At 33.0% G+C, this 25,084-nt stretch overlaps 3 protein-coding genes and 1 long non-coding RNA gene across 5 annotated transcripts; 2 read left to right on the forward strand and 2 right to left on the reverse strand.

Annotated features, from left to right (window-relative positions):
- Nucleotides 1–4,895: 4,895 nt before the first annotated feature.
- On the forward strand, nucleotides 4,896–6,286 carry LOC120183501 (uncharacterized protein At2g39795, mitochondrial-like). The gene is given in 4 exon segments (XM_039188179.1): nucleotides 4,896–5,079; nucleotides 5,082–5,209; nucleotides 5,585–5,928; nucleotides 6,011–6,286. Coding segments are annotated over 4 exon segments (774 nt in total). The 5' UTR covers nucleotides 4,896–4,937; the 3' UTR covers nucleotides 6,171–6,286.
- A 5,706-nt stretch (nucleotides 6,287–11,992) lies between these two features.
- On the reverse strand, nucleotides 11,993–14,208 carry LOC120183502 (immediate early response 3-interacting protein 1-like). Its single transcript, XM_039188180.1, has 3 exons — nucleotides 14,127–14,208; nucleotides 13,298–13,545; nucleotides 11,993–12,204 (listed from the first exon to the last, which is right to left on the reverse strand). The coding sequence occupies exon 2, from the start codon at nucleotides 13,540–13,542 to the stop codon at nucleotides 13,309–13,311; it is 234 nt and encodes a 77-aa protein (XP_039044111.1). The 5' UTR covers nucleotides 13,543–13,545; nucleotides 14,127–14,208; the 3' UTR covers nucleotides 11,993–12,204; nucleotides 13,298–13,308.
- Nucleotides 14,209–15,711: 1,503 nt separating this feature from the next.
- On the forward strand, nucleotides 15,712–16,398 carry LOC120183503. Its single transcript, XR_005521951.1, has 2 exons — nucleotides 15,712–15,752; nucleotides 15,881–16,398. It is a non-coding gene; the product is annotated as an uncharacterized LOC120183503 (long non-coding RNA).
- Nucleotides 16,399–19,521: 3,123 nt separating this feature from the next.
- LOC120183500 (protein-tyrosine-phosphatase MKP1-like) lies at nucleotides 19,522–24,669 on the reverse strand. 2 transcript variants are annotated; one of them, XM_039188178.1, is made up of 4 exons: nucleotides 24,582–24,669; nucleotides 21,489–24,045; nucleotides 20,621–20,806; nucleotides 19,522–19,655 (listed from the first exon to the last, which is right to left on the reverse strand). In XM_039188178.1, the coding sequence occupies exons 2-3, from the start codon at nucleotides 23,958–23,960 to the stop codon at nucleotides 20,750–20,752; spliced, it is 2,529 nt and encodes an 842-aa protein (XP_039044109.1). In that variant the 5' UTR covers nucleotides 23,961–24,045; nucleotides 24,582–24,669; the 3' UTR covers nucleotides 19,522–19,655; nucleotides 20,621–20,749. The 2 variants fall into 2 exon arrangements, with proteins under 2 accessions (XP_039044109.1, XP_039044108.1); XM_039188177.1 differs by lacking the exon at nucleotides 24,582–24,669 and adding an exon at nucleotides 24,219–24,376.
- Between the last annotated feature and the right edge of the window lie 415 nt (nucleotides 24,670–25,084).

Here is a 25,084-nt window from a genome sequence, read left to right on the forward strand (position 1 = left end):
ATCTAAGTGAAATGGTTAATCTATTATTGAAATGACCAGTAAACTTATCATCGGTTTCAATATGAAAAACCTACAATAATGCAAAATTTCAAAATAAAAATAATTAAAAAAACTAACCCTCGGAGGTTGATTTTCCATTTCTGAATATTGTGAGGGATTTCTGACCGTGAATGGTTGTGAGGGATTTCGCGGAGATGGGGACGGAAATCTTCGGAGATGGGGACGGATTTCGCCGTAGAGAGAGAGATGGAGATGGGACTGAGTTGTGATTTTAGGTTTTAGGTTATGAGTTGCGATTACGGGATTTTGTCTTAATATTCGTTTTTGTAATTTGAAAATAAATACGCGTAGCGATTATAATGGCGCTTTAAATATCGCGTTGCGATTTACGGATACGCGTTGCGATTTTATGTATTATCGTTGCGATTTACGGATACGCGTTGTGATATACGGATACGCATTGCGATTTACGGATACGCGTTGCGATTTACGGATACACGTTGCGATTTACGGATACGCGTTGCGATTTATGTGTTCGCGTTGCGATTTTCATATTCGCGTTGCGATTCTGGAAAATCGCAATGCGAATTTGTACTATCGCATTGCGATTTTCAAGAATCGCGTTGCGATTTTGGAAACTGATTTGCGATTCTGGGGATCGCGTTGCGATTTTTATTTCGCGTTGCGATTTTGTTGGTCATTTTGGCAAATCAAAAAAAGTTGGTTAAAATCGTATATTATAAGGCATTTTTGGTCACTGAGGCGATTTTCTCTAAAAATAATTTTTCTACCTTATTCTCATGTAGTATTTAATTTGTTATTTTTATTAAATTCATTAAATTAAAGTTTATTATTTTTATTATTTGAATATAAATTAGAGTTTATATTAAGTAAAATTAAATATTTTTGATATGTTGAAATATTTAAATATTTATTTTTTAATTATAAATTAAATTTTGTTAAGAAATATCTTCATGAGAATATTTAATTTAAATTTAAATTAATCAAATAAATATTTTTTTATTAAAGCGTGATAAATTCAATTTATTAAGGATGATATAATTTAAAGTTGATGTTTACATCAGATAACTAAATTCGTTAAATTAATAATATTTCTTTACTTTTTATTTTTCCTGACTGAATTGAGACACCATAATCCTTTCTCTATTGCTATAAAGAATATTGGTAGAAGGCATCAAACAAAGAAAATGATTAATTTTGTTTTTGCTCATTGTCAAATGTGAGAATTTCACTTTACATACTATTCATATTAATCAATTATTTTTGAATTTATAGATATCAATATTGAGATTTATAGAGATGGAAAACAACTGATATATTTATAACTGAAGGAGTAAATGGATTGACTTTTTCAAATGCATCTAATGTAAACATCTACAAGAATTATATCAATTTTACCCCAACAAAAATTTAATGATACTTTACAAAAAAAAGTACTAGTTTAGATAATATTTTAAAAAAGGTATTAAATCAAAAAATCATTTTTTATTTTTGATTTTTGGGTAAAATTGAATTTTGAATGACAAAATCTAAAATAAATGTATATAACTTTCATTTTGTTTAAATAAATATTATAAAAATCTCTAAATATATTTAAAAATCCCTAAAATTCCTCTGAATACATAAGAGGAATCAAACTGCCATACCCGTGTAATTTACTGAGTCGTTTATCAGACAATTTAATTGTACTCAAACCCCAACGATCAACAAGCACCAAACAAAATCTCTGAAAATATATCTCCCCATAAATCCCCAATTATTTAAATTAAAAAAAATGAGAAATTTCCCCTTGTCTGCAGTGAAGTAGCCATTTAGGCTACCAAATAAGCAGAAAGGGAGAGAAACTATGGCGTCAGCTCATACACAGCAGCTCACTGTTATATAAAAGAGCGATGGTAATCAGTATATGACGCAAAAAAAGACATGAAATCAATGTAGTTAATGGCCTTAAAAGCGTGAAAAAAATGAAAAACAGAAGTTTCAATCTCACGCAAATTGAAAAGCCAACAACATTAGAGCTGATATCGGTGGGATACTGACCATTCACACAAAGAACAGTAAACCAAATGGCTAAACATATGACTGGCTAATTGCCCACCTCAAAGATTAAATGAAGAAGAAGAAGATCAAAACAAAGGTGAAGACGACTTCGGATGAAAGGAGGTTTTAGATGCAGAATGCTGATTTATATAGTGAAATTTTTAGGGTTTCCCTTTTCATATGGGCTTCATTCGAACGAGTTCCAGAATCCCAATCCTTCACAGCCCAATAATAAACTTCAGTTTGAATAAAACATTAAAAAATTAATATCTATGGACAAAATATAAACATTCTACTCCTAAAAACAATATATAGTTTAATAGATAAGAAAATAGGTGTAAAATCCCGTAAAAATCAGTTATTAATAAGACAGGGTTATAAACCAATAAATTTTGAAATAAATAAAATTAATGAATATATGGAGAATTTCATCCTTGAATAAACTTGACTCTAAATATAGTTCCAACGATTTTATTTGTCAGTTTTACGAAATAGAAAATCTTGACTCTAACCAATGGACTATGCGAATCATTTGTATTAGATCATTTATTTTCTTAACGAAACCCACTAATTGTTGGGTTTGTTTAACTTTTACTTTAGGTTTAAAAACACTTTTCAATTGCACTTTTAGAATTTGTTTAGCATTGCTTATAGTTCCAAAAAATACTTTTTGGTCCCGAAAGCATTTTTCAAACTCAATAAAAGACGGATTGTTGTGTGATTTAGTAATAACTTTTTTATTTCTTTAATTCATTCTTCGTATTAAGTTCATTTTAACTAAATTTGAATCGTTTATTCCCTAACTAGTATAGAATTTCCATTTGTTTTCGATTCCTCCTTTTGACAACAAATTTATTTTTTTCAATGTAATTCTCAACTTTATATTTTATCCAATTTGTTCCTCTAACTACAACTCCTTTTAAATTCCTTTTTTCCACCAATTTTTTATAACTCTTTTAATATTCTCATCAATAACTTTTTCTCAAAATTTATTATTTAAAAGTTAACATTATATATATATTATATAATTTTAGATGATGTTTTATTTTATTATAAATAACATTATGAATCTTACAAAAGTGAAAAAATATATATATGTATGTCGTATATTGCTAAAGAGATTCATTTAAATTGAAATAAATTATTATTATTCCTTATGTCCTATTAAAATTATCATTTTTTGATTTTTTTAAAGTCAAGTTTTTAAAACTTTAATCACTATTATTTTAAATATTTTAAAAATTAAATTTTATAAAATATATATTTCAAAACTATTTGATTATTTTTTTTTACAAACGGCAGTTTCCACTAGCTTAGGCTTCCTTAGCAAATCTTTCTATCGCATCAGTGGGGGGATGCATAAACTCATGAAGACCATTCGGGAGCTTTCAGGCATGTTTTGCGAGGGCATCGACGACCTTGTCATTCGTTCTCGGAACGTAATTAGTTTCCACTCTCCATTCTCTTTTTAATAGCTCGTCAATGTATTGCATGATGGTCCCGACCATATTTAATGCTTCATTGCTGTCTGATTCCGCTTGAATTTTCTTTAATCCCATCTTCCATGCGGTTTGCAACCCGAAGTATATTCCCCATAATTCTGCTTCAAGGGTTTTACAAATTCCCAGCTTCTTGGTAAACCAAATTATCCATCGTCTCTTGTGATTTCTGATGACTTGCAGGCTGATTCGCCTGAGCGTGTATTACGGGCCCCATCACTGTTTACTTTAAAACCATGGTTCCTTTGGCACTTCCTATTTATTCGAGGTGCATGTTCTCTCCTGATCTCCTTTTGAATCATGGGCATTCCCATTTAGAATCTCCCGAACCAGGTTCTTTCCTTCCTTAATAACGTTCAGCCTTTCCAGCCTTTCCGGGTCAAAAATTGTTTTGTTTCGTCTTTTCCAAAATGCCTAGAGAATGGCACTGTATGGTACTTGCCAATCTTCCTCTCCATTTCTTGCAAATTTGCTGCTCCCTAGATTTATTTTCATCCAGGTTTGTAGACCGCAATTGAAGAACTTCATCTCCTTCCAAGGATCAATTAGTTGTTTCCAGGTCTGGTAAGCTACTGGGCATGTTCTGAGTACATGGTCAATGTCTTCATTATAATTCCCACAGTTCTGACATTTACTATTCGTTGCTATGTGCCTTCTGACTCTTTCGCATTTGTGAGGAGACGCCTTCTATGCTAGCCAAAGGAAAGTCTTCACTCTTGATAAGCTGTTGTGCTTGGCAATAACCTCCCAGACTTTATCGTGCTGTACTTGTTCAGTATTTTCGATCATTTCGTAGGCTGATTTAAATCGACTGCTCTCTGTTCTCTCCAACCTACCGAGTATTTGAGCTCTTCATTAATGGGAACTGGATTAGCTTCGAGGTGTAAAATTGCTTTCTCCGAAAGTAATGGTCTTACTTTTTTTTATATTTTAATCAGTAACAAATTTTAAATAATAAAGAGTCAAAGTTAAAAAAATTGACCCAAAAAAATCAATAAGGAAACATTTTAAGTGGGATAGAGGAGTATAACATTAAAAATAGTTACATTTAAATATGAACAAAAACTTAAATAAATATATTCCATTTTACTCAAATTTTATAAATTCAACCTAAACAAATTTAAATAAAATTTAAATGATAAAATAATAATCATAAATTTATTTATTTTTCAATCGACATAATACGATTATACCAAATACTCACAACTCCATAGATTTAAAAGAAAAATTAAATATGTAATATATGATCCAAAATTAGGCCCAATCCAAGAAGGAAACTGGAGTTTAGTCCATTTAATACCTATCTTTAAAATCCTAAACATTAGTGACGAACAATCTAGCTGTTCGTAAAACCCTAACAAAACCCCGCTGTTTCTCATGGCTTTCACTTCCATTCTCCGGAAAACAGCTAACTCCTTAGCTCCGCTCGCGATTCGACTCACCCGAGTGGAGAGAAGCTACCAATCTTCCATCTTCATGGCCTTGAACCATACCTTCCATTCCCACCCATCCACCCCTAACGTTTTTACCCAAACACCCTTCATTTCTCAACGGCTGTTGATTCTCGGAAAACCGCTTCTGATGAGTCTCTTCTCCGAGTTATCGAGTCGGAGATTCAGTGTGCCGAGGAGAGTGATGAATATAATCAGGTGGCCGATTATTTATCTTTCCATTTAGGGTTTGTATGAAAGTAATGATTTGTTGAATCTTTGGGTGTTTTACTAGCAATTTATGATCAGAGTGAAAATGGTTTCTGAACATATGAATAAATGATATATTTTACTAAAATTTGCTGTAAATTAGAAACTGAGTTTTTTTTTAAAGGTTTTGGTTTTTTAATTTTTTTAAATGATGCTTGGCTGACACTTTGGATTGCCCTGGGTAAAACATAACTCTCATTTTAGTCATTTGCAATTTAGGAGATCAATGACATGATAGTGTTGATGTTAAGTTTTCAAGCTGAAAGTAATTTTTATCTTCATTTTGTATTGATTTTGCTAATTTCTTTTATTATGTGTTCACAGGTTGAAGAAACTCCAAGTGGGTTCCCTTTTGAAATTGAAGACACTCCCGGGCATCAGTCCATAACATTGACCAGGGAATATGATGGTGAACTCATCAAAGTTAATGTTTACATGCCGGATCTTGTCACGGGTGAAGGCGAAGCTGATGACCTAAACAATGACGAAGATGACTCTGAAAAGCCCAGTAGATCAAGCATCCCATTGGTTGTTAATATCTCAAAGAGTGGTGGTCCGAATTTGGAGTTTAGCTGTACTGCATACCCCGATGAGATTACCATTGATGGTTTGTCTGTTCGAAATCCAGATTCTGAGGACGAACTCGCCTATGAAGGCCCTGATTTCTGGTAAGCTTATTGGATAGATAGCGGAATTGGTATTTTGATTGCTTCATTTGCTGTAACTTATGTTTTCGGTTGTGTTTTGCAGTGATTTGGATGAGAATTTGCAGAAGGCTTTCCACAAGTATTTGGAGATCCGAGGAATCAAACCAAGCACGACTAACTATTTGCACGAGTACATGATTAACAAAGACAGCCGGGAGTATCTACAGTGGTTGAAGAACCTCAAGAAGTTTCTTGAAGAATGAAGGATTTAAAGTTCTCGTACAAGTTTACGAAAATTGGTAAGCTCGAACTAGCACTGTGTTCAAGTAGTATGACATAAATGAGATATGAACATTTTGTTTATGTGAAAAAGCTTTTTTGAAGTTTCCGAAATTGCATATGTTTTGGTTAATGTTACTCATGATTATGTATTCCTTACTGGAAGAGTATTTGGTTCTACTCTTTCAAATTTCTTTCTAAATTTTACTCGTTGACAATTTGAAACTGTTCTTGCAAGCAATTTGCCTCAAGTTAAAATTTTTAAGGATATATGCTTGAACCCATGCAGCTTACAAAGAATCCTTACCAAAAGTATATTCGTTATAAGTTTTTGGGATTGTTATAATGTTATGAGTGTTAATTGCATCATATGTCCCCAAACTATAGCCCTCATTTTAAATTGGTTCTTACACGTTCGAATATTCCAATTTTATCCCCAAACTATGACTCATTATAAATTTTTTAACATTCTAATTTCATCCCCAAGTTTATCCAAATATGTAATTAATTTCCACCATAGTTTAATTTTATTTTGTCTAAACATACAATAATATGACTTGACAAGGGATGTGATCAGTGGGTATGTATAATTTGGGGTGAAATTGGAATGTTTAAAAAGTTTAGAGATCAATTTAGAATGAAAATTGTTTGGGGATGAAATTAAAATTTTCAAAAGGTTGAGGATTAATTTAATATGATAGTCATAGTTTAGGATGAAATTGAAACATTTAAAAGTTTAGAGATCAATTAGAATGAGAATCATATTTTAAGGACATTTGGTGCAATTAAATCTTGTAATGAAGGTTAAGTCTTTCAATGTGGTTAAATAATAAGGGTAAATTTTTTATGAAGTTCAAGTAAGAATTTCTTAATCCATGTTCTGTAATTTAAACAATGATGAATATTGATATTCGACTTTAGGAGTCATGTATTGCGTTATTTTTTATTGTGATTTTTCTAATAGGAGAAACTAAGAGGTTCAACAACTCAATATGTTTGGATGATGCTATCATATTCGACGAGCACGAATGAGTATTATGAATATTATTAAATTAATTTATAAAATGTAAAATTATAAATTTAAATATAATTTAATTAAAATATAATATTTATAAAACATTAGTTTTTATGGTAAATTATACCATTGGCCACTTAACTATTTTTTTTTTATTTTAATCATTGATTTTTTAATTTTTTCAATCGAATCATTTAGCTATTTAAATCTTATTAATCAAACCACTGTTGTTAAATATTAATGGAAGAGATGATATGACAGTTAATAAAATTTGTATAATTACACAATTAGTCTTCATTACTTACATAATCTATTAATTTGATTTTAACTTTTATTTAATTCAATAAATTTAATCATCAATCCGATGATGACATGTGTCACTATGTGATTAGATTTTTTAAATATTTTTTATTTAATAAATTTTTATCCAATCAAATGGTGACATGTGTCACCAATTGAATGAATAGAAAAATAAATTAAATCAATAACCGATATTGGTGGGGTTTGAACTCGTGACACAAGTCGAAAAATTGAGTACCCTAACCATTAAACTAGACACTAAATTTATCTAGTATAAAGAACATAATCTATATGATTTATAATAAATGTAATGGAAATAAATGACCTTATAACGACTAAAACATGAAATAATTGAATAGTATAAAAATATAGAATATATATAAACAAATATTATAAGTGATTAAAAAAAAGAATATGTATTATTTATATTTTAAATCACATTTATTGCAAAAATTAAAATTAAAGTGAATTTAATATGTTATAATTGAAATGAATCATTTTACATATTTTAAATTAATAAATTGTCTTCATTATTCTAATTTTATTAAATTGAAATGTATCATATCTTATATTTTAAAATACTATAACGTCGATCGGATTCTAATCTTATTTAACAATTCAATATCAAAATAGAATAATTCAATAAAATCAAGTTTCTCTAAAGTTTTCTTCAAATATATAATGAATAAATAATAAAATATAAAATTCTTACTCTAACCGGGATATAAACAAATCAATGCATAAATTAAAATGCTTACTACGATAAGCCTTCAACTATCAGGAAAAATCTAAGTGAACGAAGCTCTTCATTATATTTCAATTATAATATATTAAAATTATTTTTATTTTTTATTAAAATGATTTAAAATATAAATAAAATACATTCACATATTAATCAGTTATAATATTTGTGTATATATATCATATTATCGTATTATTCAATTATTCAATGTTGAAGTTCTTATTAGGCCATTTTTCCTTTTTTTTAATTGTCATTAACTATATATATCATGTCGTGACATTATTGTTATTTGAATGATGCAGCCTAATGGTTGTGGCATTTGCTTTCTCTCCTCATGTCTTGGGTTCAAACCTTACCATTAGCAATTATTGATTTAATTTATTTTCTATTCATTCAATTGGTGACACGTGTCACTATTTGATTACATGAAAATTTTATTAAATTAAATAAAAATATAAAGAAAAAATCCAATCACATAGTGACATGTCACCATCTGATTAAGGATTATATTTATTGAATTAATTAAAAGTTAAGACCAAAATAATAGAATGTGTCAGTAATGAGGACTAAATGTGTAATTATACAAATTTTATTAACTGTCATGTCATCTCATCTGTTAATATTAAACAACACGTGACTTGATTGACAAGATTTAAATAGTTAGGTGACCCCATTGACAAAATTGAAAAATTTGTGATTAAAGTAAAAGGTATAAATAGTTAGGTGGTCAATGGTATAGTTTACCCTAAAAATTAATGTTTTATAAAATTGTATTTTAATTAAATTACATTTAGATTTTAACTAATTTATAATTATATGTTTAGTACTTTATAATTTAATGTTTTATAAATTAATTTAATAATACTCATCGATAACGGTACTCATCCACGTTCGACAAACGTTATAGAGTTTTTCAATATGTTTTTGTCTTTGTTTATAATAATACAAAAGAGTCTAAAATTATCTAAATACTAATTGAAATTGTTAAAAGATTTCTAATTTTTCATCAATTAAAAAAATAGTTAACCAAAAAAATTTGATTTTCCTTCATATGTTTTTTTTACGTTTTTATTTAAAAATAGGATGACATAAAAATATCATAATTTGTGAAATAATTAAAAAATACTATTAAAATAGAAAAAACTAATGCTAACATTTAAAAAGCTTCAATACATTCATTTGGCTGTAAACTATAACATTTTCACTAAGTCACCTTCTAATGGTTTTTAAAATTATAGACGCTTTTAACAGTGAAGCGTCTATGGCTATCCCACTTCCAACCGAGAATGTCCGCGCCATTAGTTGTCAAGGGAACCCTTATAGCCGCAAAGTAAGGAAGGACCGAGGGTGGGAGAGTTACCAATCCCCGTTAGAGCTTACCATTGAGTGAGAGAATGGGACATCAACTTTTATCCGATTTATAACATCATGTGTCCCATTCTCTCACTCAAATTAGGCACCAAGGAATATTTTAGAAGGGATTAATCAATGCCCCAATAATAATAGGGTTTAGGGCAAGTCATAGATATAATAGTATTGTTAATTAGTTTATTGATTATTTTGAGTTGTTTGAGTTGCGATGTTTATTGATTATTTTGAGCTGTGATGTTTATGTTCTTATTGCGCCTAGGTTCACATTGGCTATCTTAGCGCAACATCACTTGTTCTCTATGGCACCTAAGTGCATATTGGTTATCTTAGCGTGACAACACTAGTTTTCTACGAGCTCAGAGGTGCTTATTTGCTATCTTGACACAACGATTCCTCTTACACACAGCACAAAGGTGCTTATTCGTTATCTTTGCGCAACAGAGCGTATTCCCCATCAACCCAAGATATGAATATTTGTTATCTTCACGTCTCGGTGCAGCACAAAGGTGCTTATCTTTTATCTCTACACAGCGAAACTTGTTCTTTAAAAGTCCAGAGTTGCTCATTTTATTGTTTTTGAGTAGAAACACATATTTTATACAACCTAAAGGTTCTCATTTGCTAACATTGTGTAGTGGTTCTCGTTGTCTATAACCCATAGGTTCCTATTGGTTATCTTGGCGTAACATTGGTTATTCTTTTGAGACGGGGGTATGAATTGGGTATTTTACACAATGGCATCTGGTTATATTATCACATTGGTGTTCGATTGTTCCTATTTCCATAGTAATGTTCATTTTAAGCACATGGAGTGCTGACATTTTTTGTACTGCAATACCTATTGGTTATCTTTTCACAACCACGCTCACCTTGTATATCCATATTTTGGTTGGATGGTTTATGCAATGTTGCATATTAATATATTACAGATATTATAAGGTTGTAGAGCTTATGGTTGTAAGGACAAGTTGATAACTCCTTGGTTCTTAGGTTGTTACTATAGAAGGCGTATGTGGGGAGGCCTTGGAGCTATGGAGTTCTATATGCAAATTGGTACAAGGGATTTATATGGGTGAACTGATCAAAGTACCAGTTTTGGAATGGTTATACCACACTATTAGGAAGCGTATGTGGGGAGGCCTTGGAGCTATTGGAGTCCTACTCCAATTGTTGCACAAAAGCATCAATCCCAATGCATGACAGTAATTGTTTATTTAGATCCACCACGACAACCAATCTCGTAAACCCGTTCACCCGTTGTCTTATTGTAGTCAACTTTAATAACCCTACCAATTTTCGAAGCTAGCAATCCGAAGAGCTACTTGGTGTAATACATGTAAGGAAGTCCCAGGAGCCTAATCCAAACTATAACTTGGGAAGGGTGAAATTCCGACTCCAAGGCTGGACTGTCAAGTAGCATCCAAAAATCACCAATGGCCCCTCTGTGAGCACCTTCTCATAATCACTTTCAAACTCAAATTTAACGAGGTAATAATCATTTTCAAGGTCTGATCCTGAGGTTGCCAGAGCAATTTAATTCCGTTCATGTTGTGATCAATCCAATCATAGACCCGATTTGAAAATTGGATAACAAGGTCCTCTTATCTACCACCACATCTCGCCTTCTTGGATAATCACATCCTCCTCACCAAAATTCGGGACGTCCCTGTGTTGCCGCCTACCATAACCGCATTAAGATATAGGATTATCCCCTTCCTTCACCGCTAGTCCCTCACCATCATCAACGGTATCCATCACAACATCCTCCATAGTTAAATCTGGGAGTACTGCCATACCAACCTTCGAAGATTGCATACCTGTAGCATTCATCGGCTGGGAACCATCTTGTCCATCTCCAGTTCGAGTCTCATCCAATACACATGGTCTCTAGCCACCGCCGGCGAAGACCCCAGACAATCCATTCCAAGCGGCTCATAGGCTACAACTGCCGCTCCCGCTTTTAATTGCAAAGGTACCCTCCTGCAAACCCTAACGTACGTAGCACGGATTCTAATTTTACATATAACACATTATAAATGAATGAAATTTTAAATGAAAAAAATAATAATTTTACTCCTTTCGAAATACACGTCTATTTTACCTATTTTTTTAATAAAAGAATCCTAATATAGTCTGAGATATAATAGGAACTACAATTATTCTTTTACCGGCTTGGTTCTATCATGTAATAAAAATTTATCTTAGTGAAGCATGAGTGGTGCATTATAGGTTCTACCAGAAATGAGAGAAAAAATCTACTAGAAATCAAACCACGAAACTAAAACGTCATTTTCAGATATCATATTTATAAAGCAGCAATTCCAACATAATAGAAATTCCAGCCACAATAATTGTATATTTCAAAATGACAGTTCAAAGTCCCCAAATGATACAAATGCTAGAGCTATTCACTTATCACAAATTCCAGGCAATAAAATCCCATCATGAAACCTCGATTTCGAATTTAAAAATGAAGATACAAACCTATAAGGAAAAAAAAACAGATATATCACCTAAATTTTGAACTGACTGCTTTTGTCTTTCACAACCATCTGAATATCCCTATGCTTCAAATTCCATTTCAAGATTTCTGCAAATAATGAACAGATAAAGAATCACATTCTAAAAATTTCAGGAATGAATACAACAACTAAATTCATAGCAAAATTAATATGTCCCACATTCCTTACAAGGGTGAAATCTATGACATGCTTAAGATCAAAAAAGGGAAGAGAATAATTCACAATCAAATGAATAAATAATCAAATATGAAGCAACATAAAATCAGGAAGGTAACTTATCCAAAGAGAGAGAGAAGAAAGAGAGAAGCATGAAGATACAAATGTAGCTAGGGGTACTTATCAAGCGAGTCGGTCACGAGCTGACCAATGCTCGAATCGACTCAATAAGTTCGATAAAATTTTACTCGACTCGTGCTGGTTAAAAAAACTCGTTGCTCATTAAGCTAACCAGAACTTTTGCCTTGTTTTTAAAAATATATGTAAAATCTAGTAATACTATATAGAGCTTAATATAAACATAAATTTAACAAAAAATTGATCAAAATAGTATGTGAAGCAATTACAAAGTCTAAACACCAAAGTAACAATCCACAAACACACCAAACTAACATACTACAACCAAAGTAACAAACCACAAATACAACAAACTATCATATTACAACAATTCTTGAAGAAAAAAAAAAGTTTAGCAATACATGGTCAATCTTAAAAATAAGACAATCAACATTCTAAAAAATTTATAAATAAATTAACGAGTTTCTCGCGAACTTATCAAGTTGAGTTAGGCTTTGCTCGACACGACTCGTTAAAATTTCAAGTTGAACATAGACCAAATTTTGATCGAGTCAAGCTCGAACCGCTCGCGAGCTGCTCGACTCAGTTAGCACCCCTAAATGTAGCTATCCCCACCATGAGCCACTTCTCTCTGTGATGGATAGCCAGTTCAAATGATGGATATGACTATATGATAAAACTTGCATTGCTAAAAGATCTTATTCGAACTTCCCAAGTTCACCCGAAAAATTAATCTAAGACTTAGCTTTCACTTTTCACCGTACAATCAACAAATTAATAGCTTAAGAAATAACTAGCAATCACTGTGCTTCAGTTTCACCCTCACCTAATACAAAATCCAACCGATCATTGACATAAGCATCTTACCTAGAACAGCATCAACCAGAAACTAGCTTAACAAAAATGCAGATTGCATTGAGTAGGATGAGAGGAACTCTCATGTATTGAGTGGCGTAAATGAGACCAATAAGCTGCCCTTTAAATGACTTTGTCCTCCCCACAGAGAATTCCGAGAAACTCCATCCTCTAGGAGCAAGAAAACGGTCCTCGTTTAATATTGCCAAAGCATTTGCAAGAAGTAAAAACCCTTCCAATATCGTCCACAAGCCCATTTTCTGCATAACAAAGGGTTACTATCAATCTTCAAAAGCATTACATACACAGGCCAAGAAATGAACATAAGAAAAAAATCAGTCACTTATAAATTCTAAAAGAAAAAACAGAAAAAAACATAAATATTCTTTAGACACTCAGCGGGCATAAAAACCCAGTACAGAATCTTCAGCTTCAGCAAGAATACATTTCTAAATGCAAACTTAACATCAATGAAAATTGGGTTTCTTTTAATTTCATAGTTACAACAATAGGATTTCGTAAAACCACATATTAGTTAAGCAAAATGGGTAAACTCGAAAAAGCAAATCACAGGGATTCAGATTTGGACTAAAAGTTCAAACGTACTAAAAATAAATCATGCTGTATCGGAATTAGAGTGAATAGATCCATGGATTTTTACCTAAACATAAAAACAAAAACATTACAAACAACAACAAATCTATGACATTTGAAAGGGGGAAACATTAGCAGATCATAATTTTTTAAACAATACCATTCAAACATTGAACAAGAAATGACACGATAATGAAAGAGAATAAAGAGAAAATTGAATGAGGGAAAAACAACAATGAAAGCTTACCTGTAAAAGATGAGAAAATATGAGCGCTGCAGATTGCGAGAGCTGGCTCTTTCTCCTTTTGCGGTTGTAAATAGATTCGATATGTAGGATCTGTATTTTTTTTTTTTTTTGAAAAATCGATTATTGTTTAGTAAATTACACCCATGGTCACTTACTTATGGGTTTGGTAGCAAACAGGTCACCTTTTTAAAAAACTATAAAGATGCCACTCAATTTAAAAATTATTATAAACATGTCACTTTATCATTAAATATTAGATGAATAGTAATATCAATTTTAGTCTTTAAAACTTATACAGCATAAATTTAATCTTAATCCAAAATAATTCAATAATTTTAACCTTTTATATTAAAAATTTCATCATTTTAATATTTGTTCTTATAAACGACTTGTTCTTCTCTTACAAGTGTTATATTATTTTTCTGATATAATAAAAATTTAATATTAACATTGGCTCATTCGATTTAAATAAAAATAAAATTCACTTCTTATTCTTTTTCAAAGCATAGGTTTTTTCCTTAGCTTTTAGCTGGTGTTATGGCTTCTCCGGCAGCTAGATTGTCTTATAATTCAATAAAAAATTCATTTGTTTTAAAGATCTAGATCGCAAAAGATATGATTTTCATTAAATCTTAGAATACCTACATTATATATAAAGCTGCATGTAATCATGAAAACCCTCAACCAAATAAACAAGGAAAAGACTAGCAACATAAATGAAAGTTCACATCCTCCTGAATAAGTGAAGTTAACCGTCGATGGATTAAAATCGAATTATCGATTACATAAAGAATCAAAATCACTCTTTTTAAATTATTATTATAATCTGTTAGATCAAAAACACAAAAGACTATCTATATAGTTTACCTTTATTGTAATTCATTTTAAAAGAACTATTGATATTAGAGTAATTAATTAATTAATTTGTGTGAGAGAGGCGCACCAATATTAACGATGCGTTTGGATATCTCTAACGCCTCCCCCATATTTTGATCATTTTTTTTTCTTTCAATTTTCTCTTAAGCCAAACAGGAAATTCTAATCAAAGATATGGAAATACATGAATTACAAATAACTGAACAACACAAACAACTTTGACTACACAAACAAGTGATCAAAGTTGTAATCTACATAGCACACTCATAAAATAAAAACATCCGATCATGTGTTGAAATTAATGTGGTTGTAAAGCTCAACTCCCAAGAGCCAAGTGTTGAAAGTATTAAAATGGTTTTCAAGTTTGGTAATCAACTTTGAAAAAATGGTTTTCAAAGTTTGGTAAATGTTTCTTTGAAAATGGTTTTCAAAGTTTGGTAAATGTTTCTTTGAAAAATAGTTTTTCAAAGTTTGGTAGATGTTTGTTGAAAAATGATAATGGGATAATCACAATTAATACCTAGACTTTAGGGTATTTACAAGATTAAGTCCTTAAGTTTCAACTATAAATACCCTAGCTCATTTAGCTTCAAAACCATTCCAAAAATCATTTATTTCTCCCAATACTAGAGAGCTTTTTTGTGAGTAGTGAGTGTTTTGTAAACACCTGTAAATTTTCTCTCTTAGTAAAAGATCTGCAGCAGTCCGGAGACGTAAGCACAATTGGCTGAACTCCGTTATCAATTTCGGGTATTATTTTTTTGCTTTTATTTTGCATTCTCACTAATCTGGTTATAGAGAAATTACTTGTACTTGGTTTATTTCCTAACACCAAACCCCTTCCTCTTCGTCTATTTCGTGCTCCGTTGTGCTTATAGGGTGGCCACCGGCTTGAGCATTAGCTCTGCCAATGCGTTGTGTGTTGCCTTGTCCGCCACCCTCAGCTCCTCCTCCGCCTCCATGAAAGACTCCGTGGTAGTTAGGGATGAGCACTCCAGTCCCTAGCGACGGCGGAAGGTTCCCGACGTACCAAAACAGGTTGTTTCCTAGCGGAATGAAAACGGGAATAGGAGTTCTGACTCCATGACTAGCAAAAACACCTGCTCCGTAGATGGCCATTGAAGAAGCAAAAATGGATCTTGATAAACAAAATCAAATCTTTTATATGATTCATTTTCCATCGCTCGAGGATGATGAAGGATGACATTCGCGCGCATATTTTTTTTTCGTTTGCAAACTACTACTTTGAACTCTATCGTATTCGAAGATCATTGTAGCGCATCTGAGGGGGGAATAAAAAATTCAAATGCTGAAAGTAAAAGAATATAAGAAGAAAGTGTATAGAACGAACCAATGAGGAAAAAATTGACGGTTGAATTCAAATTTTTTATTTACATTTTAGATTAAAAAACATGGGACATCAATTTTATTAATAATTGAAATATTGATAAGATAAACTAAACATAGTTTAAGATTAATAGCTTCTAGGCTTTTTTAAAAAAAAATTAATTTGATTTTTTTTTTCGCTTTTTTAAACATCTTAGCTTCAAACATTTTAATTTTAAGTCAAAACAAACCATGTTTGGTGTGGTGGAAATTAATAGTTGACTAATGACTAATACATATTGTTGACGTAACTTTTATACTTTGTTCCTATACTTTTTTATTTACGTGACACATACCTCGTTAGAGATTGGATCTATATATGAAAATGTCACGTCAACAAAACATGTTGATTGTTAATTAACTAACAATTTCCATCCAACAAAAATAAAATTATTTTGATGAAAAATGTAACAACCCGAATATTTACAAAATAATATTTAATTGAAATTAGAGGTTAATTGTGAAAATTGGTAAATTGTTGGTGACTAAATCAAAATTTATGAGAGTTTATAGGCCATTTTAGAAGTAAAGGAAATCCAGGGACCAAGCCTTGAATTTACCCTAAAATTGTCGGCAGCTTTTAGTGATTATAAGCGTGCATTTGGTTCTGATTTTCAGAACCAAAATGCTCCCAATTTTCCTTTCCCATACGTCATTTCCAACTCTGATTCCGACGCCGTTCAAATTCCGATCGTCGTTTTAAAACCACCGTTGTGTTCATCATCGAGCGTGGAACAAATCCTTCAATTTAATTGAAGTGAAACGCTGCCAAACGTCAGGAATTTACAGTCAAAGTCTCGACGTTTTTGTTAGCTCTATCACCGGGAATATCTTAAATTCACCGCCGATCGTAGCTCCGTTTACGACACCTCCTGCACCATCGTGTTCCTTGTGTCGTTTCGAGTCCGCCGGTGTCAACCTTGTTCGCCGTCGACGGCGGCGCGTGAGGAGGTGGAGCAGTCAAAGATTCGGCCGAGTTGAAATCGAGCTCTCCGCCGTTCAAAAAATTTGAACCGATCTTTGTAAGTATCTCGAAATCGCTTAAAATAATTTTTAGAAATTTTTCCGGAATATTTAGACCCCCGGAGGAGGCCTCACGCGTCACACGCGCTGCCGTAGGGAGAGTGGAGGGCTGAAAACCGTTTTGATCGGTTTCGATCGGTTCGAACCGGTTTCGACCGGTCTGAACCGGTTTGACCGGTCTGACCGGACCCGACTGACCCGACCCGACCGTTGATCGTTGACAGTTGACTTCTTTTGACCAAAACTTAAAATGGCTTTGACCGACCCTTAAACGACCGTAAATCTTTTCCGAGTATACCTATTCTGATAGTTTTCGACGTCCCGAATCCGTTTCCGAAGTCTGTTTCGTCAAATTCGAACCCGAAGGCCTCCAAATTGATGGTCAAAGTGGTTGACTTTGACTTTGACCAAGAATCTGAATTTTCGAAAATTCATACTTTATGTTTTTCGACGTCCTGATTCCGATTCCGCAATCTGTTTGGCCAAATTCAGACTCGAAATACCCCAAAATGATAGTCAAACCCGAAAAATGCTTATATACTTAATAATTTTAGCTTTGAACAATTAAGTAAGATTTGGGGCTGATTAATTATTATTGTTTGAAGGTTCAATAGACTCTCCGGATCGTTCGACAACTCGACCCAGCTCTTCTAGATCAGTTAAACCACGTATACCAGTATTCACCAATTCGAAAACTGTAGCAGAGCGTGGTGAAACCAGCAATCAGTAGATCTACTATCTGAACCCATTATCGAGGTGTGTTCTTGTTTACTACATAATGGTTTTATATGTTTTGAAATATGGTACATTGAAATCTATGGATTATTATTGTTGGTACACCGATTTGTTGTTGATGATTTATGGACTTTGATGACTGGTATATGGATATTGATTTTGGGATGGATTGAACTACAATTGTATAGCTCTGATCAAGCTAATAAACGGGCCTAATGTGACTCTTGAGGGCCCCAAGATGTTTCATTAGGTCGGCTTTCCTTTGCTGTGTGCTTAGGGTAAGCTATATGGACTTATTGACTTGGGCTTAAGGATACAAGCATCATAGCCTATCCTTAAGTCGGCTTTCTTTTTTGCTATGTGCATAAAGTAAGCTATATGGAAAATAATTTTGGAACTACTGATGGTGTACCAGAAAAGGGTTTAAACTATGATTTTCAAAAGTTAAACTCTTTTACGAATTTGTGAGATTTACTGGACTATGATTTGTTTAATGTACCTATTGTGATTTTATGGTAATGTTGGGACACACTGAGCCTAGTTCACCTTTCGAAAATGTTTTTCCCCTTTCAGATACTGTTGGTTAGATACCTCGGTTCGAGCACTTGGAGGATCAACATATCTCTTGAAATATATCTGATTGTAATATTTTAAACTTGCAAGTTGACTTTATTCTGGTGACATGACCTATTTTAAAGTATTGGATTTTATAATGATGATACTTTTGCTATTACTATTCAGTTTATCGTGATTTTGATTTTTAATATATGTTTTAAATTAATTTATTACTGATTAGTTTTATATTTAATAGTATAATTTATTATAATTTCATGTCATGAATAATGTGATTTTACATTGATTGGATAACGGTTTTGAAAAATGTCTTTGTGATCCACTAGACTTAATCTAAACGCATAGGCCGGGTCTAGGGGGTTACAGAAAAAGGTTTACCAAAACATGTGAGTAAAAGGGAAGAGGAAAGTGTATGGAAGGAAAATATGAAAGAATACGGTGGCGTCTGGTTCTTAAATTCTGAAGAATTCTTTTGTCATTATCAGCGACGAAAACTCTGTACCAACTGAAGTATTTGTTTGAGATTGTATCTTTGGTGATATTTCCGACACCAGCTAAAGAACTGGTTTACAAATAACGTAGGGTTTTGGCTTACTGAAATGGACATCCGGTTGATTGCAGTTGTATTCCTCTTTGCCAAGCCCTTATACTTGGTTTCTTTGTGTGTTCTGGCCCATCAATTCCCTGGACTAATGGGCAAATATATATAAAGCAAACTAGAAGATAATGCTCTTTGGAATCCAACATTTGCCATAAAGTGAGTACTCAAATTTGGAAAAAGAAACCAAAATTACAGTGAGGCTGGAAAACTAAGATTTTTGGATTTCGATTCTGATAAAACTGAATATACAATAACTGTCTATCGAAACAATTGATTACCAGTTACAACGTCGTTATTATGTTGTACAACCCGGTGAATTCCAACATGGTAGTTACCTAAAACATCGAATCACACAGATGATAAGCAAAACGTACAACTAGCTGCATGCAACTAATCTTTTTAAACACAACAGAAAAGTAAGTCCAGAACACAAAAATGATGGTGGTCACAAGGCAGTGGGGAAAACAATCTATGTTGACAAGTATAATTGATTTAAAGAGATAAAAGAATAGTGTGTTTTAATAATTTCATATCCAAAAGCACTTTTTGAAAACCAAAAACATTTTTTAGCCTTTACGTTTGGACAAAAAACTAGTTTGAAAAGCACTTTTCATCATTCTTTTGCATCCATTGTGAAATTTTAACTAATTTTAAATTCCCCCTCCTTTGAGCCCCAATCTCTATAGCATAGTTTCATAGATAACATGTTTCAACTAATATCTTGCTCATTGTCTTCATGTTCTATAACACTTAAGTCTTATGAACTAAAAACAGCCAACTGGAAATGAACTTTAAGCTGAGTGACATCCAATGTAATGAGAAATATGGAAAAGAAACATGTGAACGACCATCCTGACACAATCAAAATTGCTTCGCATAGTTCATATCCATTCAGTTCTCGGATAAAACTCAAAACAACAGGAAGTGGCAAAACAGAGCAACTCAGTTGTGGCCTATCAGCACACAATTTAAACTAGTTGAAATATGATTTTGAGGGTATAAAAATCCTTGCATGCAGCAGTGGTTGTAGGCTGGTGTATAATCTAACTATTAACAATCCATAAAATGCTGCTAGCCAACTACAGTGCCTAGCTATGTTACTCAAATTCCGATGTGTCAGATTTTCCAAGATTTCCAAGTATTTGGAGTAGTTGGAGGATCATGTCCTCGTATCCAGACAAGAGTGTCAAACACAGATATTTCAATAAAAAGAGTAGGGGAAACTTAGGCACCCAGGTATAGATATCTTTCTGGAATAAAACAATCAATAATAAATGACAGGAAAAAGGATGCTACTAACCTCGTTTGTTTTGCCATGGGAACTACGCTTGATGGCTGAAATTCCACAACAAAAATAAGCCATTTGATGAAACAAAAGAGAATCTATTAACTGTCTCAGCTTGTAGACCTATCCTTAATTAAAGCAAATCTACATCATCTTCAACAACATAAGAAATTCTGTCGGTTCCTCATCTTCGTTAACTATCTGCTCATGGTAAATAATCAAGGTCCACGTTAGAAGGTTAAAAGGAAAAAGAGTTGATTCACATCTATTCTTTGGCTGAATACAAAGGAACATGTCAAAATCAAACAGATTGTCGCAAAAGAGAACTCACAGACAAATCTTACGAATTTCTTTTAGAGGTAAACAGGTTTTCTGTATACTATCTTCTCTATCTTTTAGTTTATTCGTAAATTAATGAGATTTACACTTTAATCTCTTAGTTTCATATGAAAGATATTAACATTAAACTAAATGCAACTTTGTGGAAATTCAATCCGTACAACCTCTGGTCCAGTTTTTTTAATGGTGGTGAAAATCTCAAACATAATTCTACTCTAGCATAAGCATAACAAGAAAATTTAATTTGAGTAGCGTATAGATTCCCCTAAAGAACAATCCATGACAGCATATTTAGTTAAATTCACCAAATCAAACAAAGATATGGTTCCTTTTAAAAAAGATTAAGAATTATGCAATGATATTTCTGAAACATCTTATGGTATCATATTTGTAAACATTGATATACAGTGGTTAGTGCTTAAATCTTATTCACGATCTTAAATCTAAAGCAAACATGCCATAGTATATATAGCATAACCCGTGATTGGACATGAGAACAAGAAGTAAATAATATAAAGTCCAAAACTTCAAAAACATTAATCACCTTCACGGGGATATCCTTCGGCAGACCCATTTGAGTTGGAAGATCACAACCAACTTGGTCACAGTCAATATCTTCTCTATCCCCCATCAATCTGCCGTTATCTAACTGAATCAAACTTTTTTCCTGATGAAAAGACCTCCCTATCCAAAGATATAGAATCCAATCTTCATTTTTGCTCATGGCTGTAGTCGGACAAAAAATTGCAAAAGCTGATTTTGAATCTAGATCAGTTCTATTAAATTTTGTCATCTTCTCTATACTGGGCCAGCGGCATACTAAAGGCTGAAGTACACCAGGGCAAGCCAGAATACTTTCCTCCATTCTGTTTGGAACAGAAGACGCAAGACCATCCTGGGGAGGATTTTCTGGACTTTCACAAGTTTTAACAAAAGCATAGTTCGTATCACGTGAGTCGACATTAGCTAGTCTACCTGGAGATATCTTCAAACCAGAACCTTGAATCAAAATATCCACACCATTTCCACCACCAGGCTTGGAGTCAAAGACAATTTCAATATCTGATTCACATGATGAACTATAATCTTTATTTATCTGGATCCCACCTTTCTTGACAAGAAAACATGACCGCTCATTTGTGTTTCTTACATTATCACTCACCACCGGAAGCTTGAGAGACTTTGACAAACTACCTCGGCGTTCAGCAAGAGAAGGTGAAACCTTTTGTACGAGTGATGATGCGGATTGAGAACAAGGTTGAGAAGTGAAATCGGCACTGCCAATTTCCGTGCTATTAGATTTAAGGTGTGAAGAAGTTCGGGATGAAACAAGAGACAAGTTAGAAAGGTTAGACAAAGTTGAAACAGGAAGAGAATATGAAACAGATGAAGGTGAATCGAGAGAAGATTCCGAAAGGCACTTTGAACAAGTGCTAGAATCAGAAGAGATGGAGTCCGGTGAAAGATAAGGAGACGAGGAGGATGTTGATGACGGTGATGATGAATGAACTATCATCATGGAATCTGAATAAACCCTGGAGAACAATATCTTTGGTGTGGAAACAAACTCAGTTACGCCAGAGGCAAATTTACATCGAAGCATACTCCAACTGCTTTCTCTTTCAGGAAGGTGGGTTTCGAGTTCATTCTCAGATGAAGCAAACGGAGGGACAAAACCACCCTTTATAGCCTTCTCAAAAATCTCAAAATCAACATTATATGAATCGACTTTCCTCTCGCCATGGCAAATCTTAACTGCAGATTCCCCTACCTCGACTTTATTTCGAGATTTATCCATCAATGGTAAAAGGTTCGAAAATGCATTCCAAAAACAAGACGGTTCTTCTCCTTCTTTTACAGCTATTATCGGCCCTTGCACTCTCTCATACCGAACAATTTGACAAACAGCTCCTCGTGCGTCCCTTTCCATGATAGAATCACAGTTTTTGCCAATCCAAATATATATTGCAGAAGGTATATGAACAATAAATGCACCTCGAGAATCCAGACCCGAAAGAGACGGATCATTCAGCATTTTAGGTACCAGATGCAACGGATCATAAGGTGAGTGAGGTGCAATTCTATACATCCTCAATATGGAACTAGGGCTCAACGGGAATGCGTGGACCCTCTTTTGGCACTGTAACAACTGGCAAGCAAAACCCATATTCGGATCAGCAATTCCTCTTGCAGCTTTTACATACTGAAAGGCATCATCAAAGCTCTGTCCCTCTCTCCACATAAGATATGCTATCACCAATGATGTGGACCTTGATACGCCCTGGCAACAATGAACAAAAATTCTTCCACCCAGTTCCTTAACATCCTCGAAATAATCAAAAACATCATAAAGTATGCTAGTAATATCCTCTGATGGACTATCTTGCAACCACAAAGTTCTGTACACAAAATCAGCCTTGAAATATTCCGGACAAACAAAGCCGACACAATTTAAAACATGAGTAATACCATTCGTTTTGAGTATTTCCCTGTCCTTTGCAACCGCATCTCCACCAAGATAAATATGTTCTGCCACTTTCGAGCATTCTTTATCGAAGAAAGCAATCTTGTCCCTCTTTAAAAGCCCACCATTATTATCATTGTTCCACTGAATTGATGATAAATCAAGCTTCAACCTCTCACCACTCTTGTTCCCACTTGGGGTAGGCGGCTGTGGCCACTCACCAAGGTCATCAGAACCAGCTTTTGGCCACTCATCCAAACTCCTCCGTGCAATCGACAGTGGCTGCAAAGGTGGTAAACAGGACCTGGCCTTACAATTCTGTTGCGAACGAGGAGTTAAAGGAGGAGGAGGAAACCGGCGGGTCTGTCCATTATTATTAGAACCATCATTACCTTTAGGACCTTCTCCTAGATCCTTGTCCTCAGTTAATGGAATTTGACCACTCGTCTGCGAAGCGGACCATGAAGCTGAACGCCAAAACATTTTCCGCGAGCTGGAAACCTGGCATGATGGAGCCCTAGGACTAGCGGGAACATCCTCTTTGCCCACCATTTCCACTTTATAATATAACCTTTAGTAATATTGCAAGAGAAACAAAAAAAAATCCAAGAAAGCCCCCTACTCTTGATCCACAATGCTGCAATCATTACGTATAAAATAATAAGCTCATCAAAAAAATATGACACAAATCCAAAAATCTAATAAAACCCTAAATTTTCACCATGCCCACTTTCAATGCTTCAATAAAAATCACAAACAAAATATGGGAACCCTATAAGAAAGAACCGACTTGGAAAAAAAAACCCTTACTTAAAATGACGAGTGGGAATAGCAGAAGTAGAACTAACCCCAATATGTGAAGAAATCAAAAACCCATGAAGATCAATCATGAAGAACAAGTCGCAGCAAACACAAAGATTGAAGAGTAAATCGAAATCCCATCTTAACAAATACAAGTACATAAGAAGAAAAGATAAATAAAGAAGCAAAGAGTTCAATAGAAAGAAAATCAATTAAAAGAATGGAAGACCCAATCTGAAAATCCATCTGGACAGCTTCAGAAAAAAATTAAACAATCAGTTTTTTTTTCCTTTTTTCCAAGGAAAAAGAAGAAGAAGAAGCATGAAAGAAGGGCGTAAGAGAAAAAGATAAAAAGAGAGATTTGCGACTTACAGAGAAAGGGAGATGAAGAAGCCCTAGTGGAGTTAGAGAGAGGGAAAAATATCAAATATGGAAAGAGGAAAGGATGAGTAATGAAGGGATGATACCACTCTTTTTTCAATGATTTTCTTTTTCTTTATTTTATTTGACTCTATGTTTCACATACTAAAATTTAGAACTGTTCCTAAACATTATTTATTATTTTTAGAGGTGTTCGATTATTATTCATTTTTCTTATTTTTCTTCAAATTTTAAATCTAATATTTATATTTATATTTAACTAATTACAATTAAAATGTACAAATCATCATAATCTTGATTCAAATATAAAATTTTTAGGATTTTTTTTAAATAAAAATTTTAATTTTTAAAATGATTAATTTTAAAATTTTAGCATTTTATGTTATTTTTTGGATAAATAATTTTTAGAAACAAAACAGGACTATTATAATTTTTTGAGTTAAAATTTAATTATATTAAATAAATAATAAAAAAATACAATATGAGTATCATCA

This window comes from Hibiscus syriacus, unplaced genomic scaffold (assembly GCF_006381635.1).
Source record: "Hibiscus syriacus cultivar Baekdansim isolate YM2019G1 unplaced genomic scaffold, ASM638163v2 tig00112776_pilon, whole genome shotgun sequence".
NCBI classification, from domain to species: Eukaryota; Viridiplantae; Streptophyta; class Magnoliopsida; order Malvales; family Malvaceae; genus Hibiscus; species Hibiscus syriacus.

Bases quoted from the DNA above. Each gene is read 5' to 3' on its own strand.
- LOC120183502 (XM_039188180.1), bottom strand. From the start codon at position 13,542: ATGGGCTTGTGGACGATATTGGAAGGGTTTTTACTTCTTGCAAATGCT.
- LOC120183500 (XM_039188178.1), bottom strand. From the start codon at position 23,960: ATGGTGGGCAAAGAGGATGTTCCCGCTAGTCCTAGGGCTCCATCATGC. The intron at 20,807-21,488 runs GTGATTAATGTT...TACCATGAGCAG, and splicing joins CGAAGGATATCCCCGTGAAG to ATAGTTAACGAAGATGAGGA.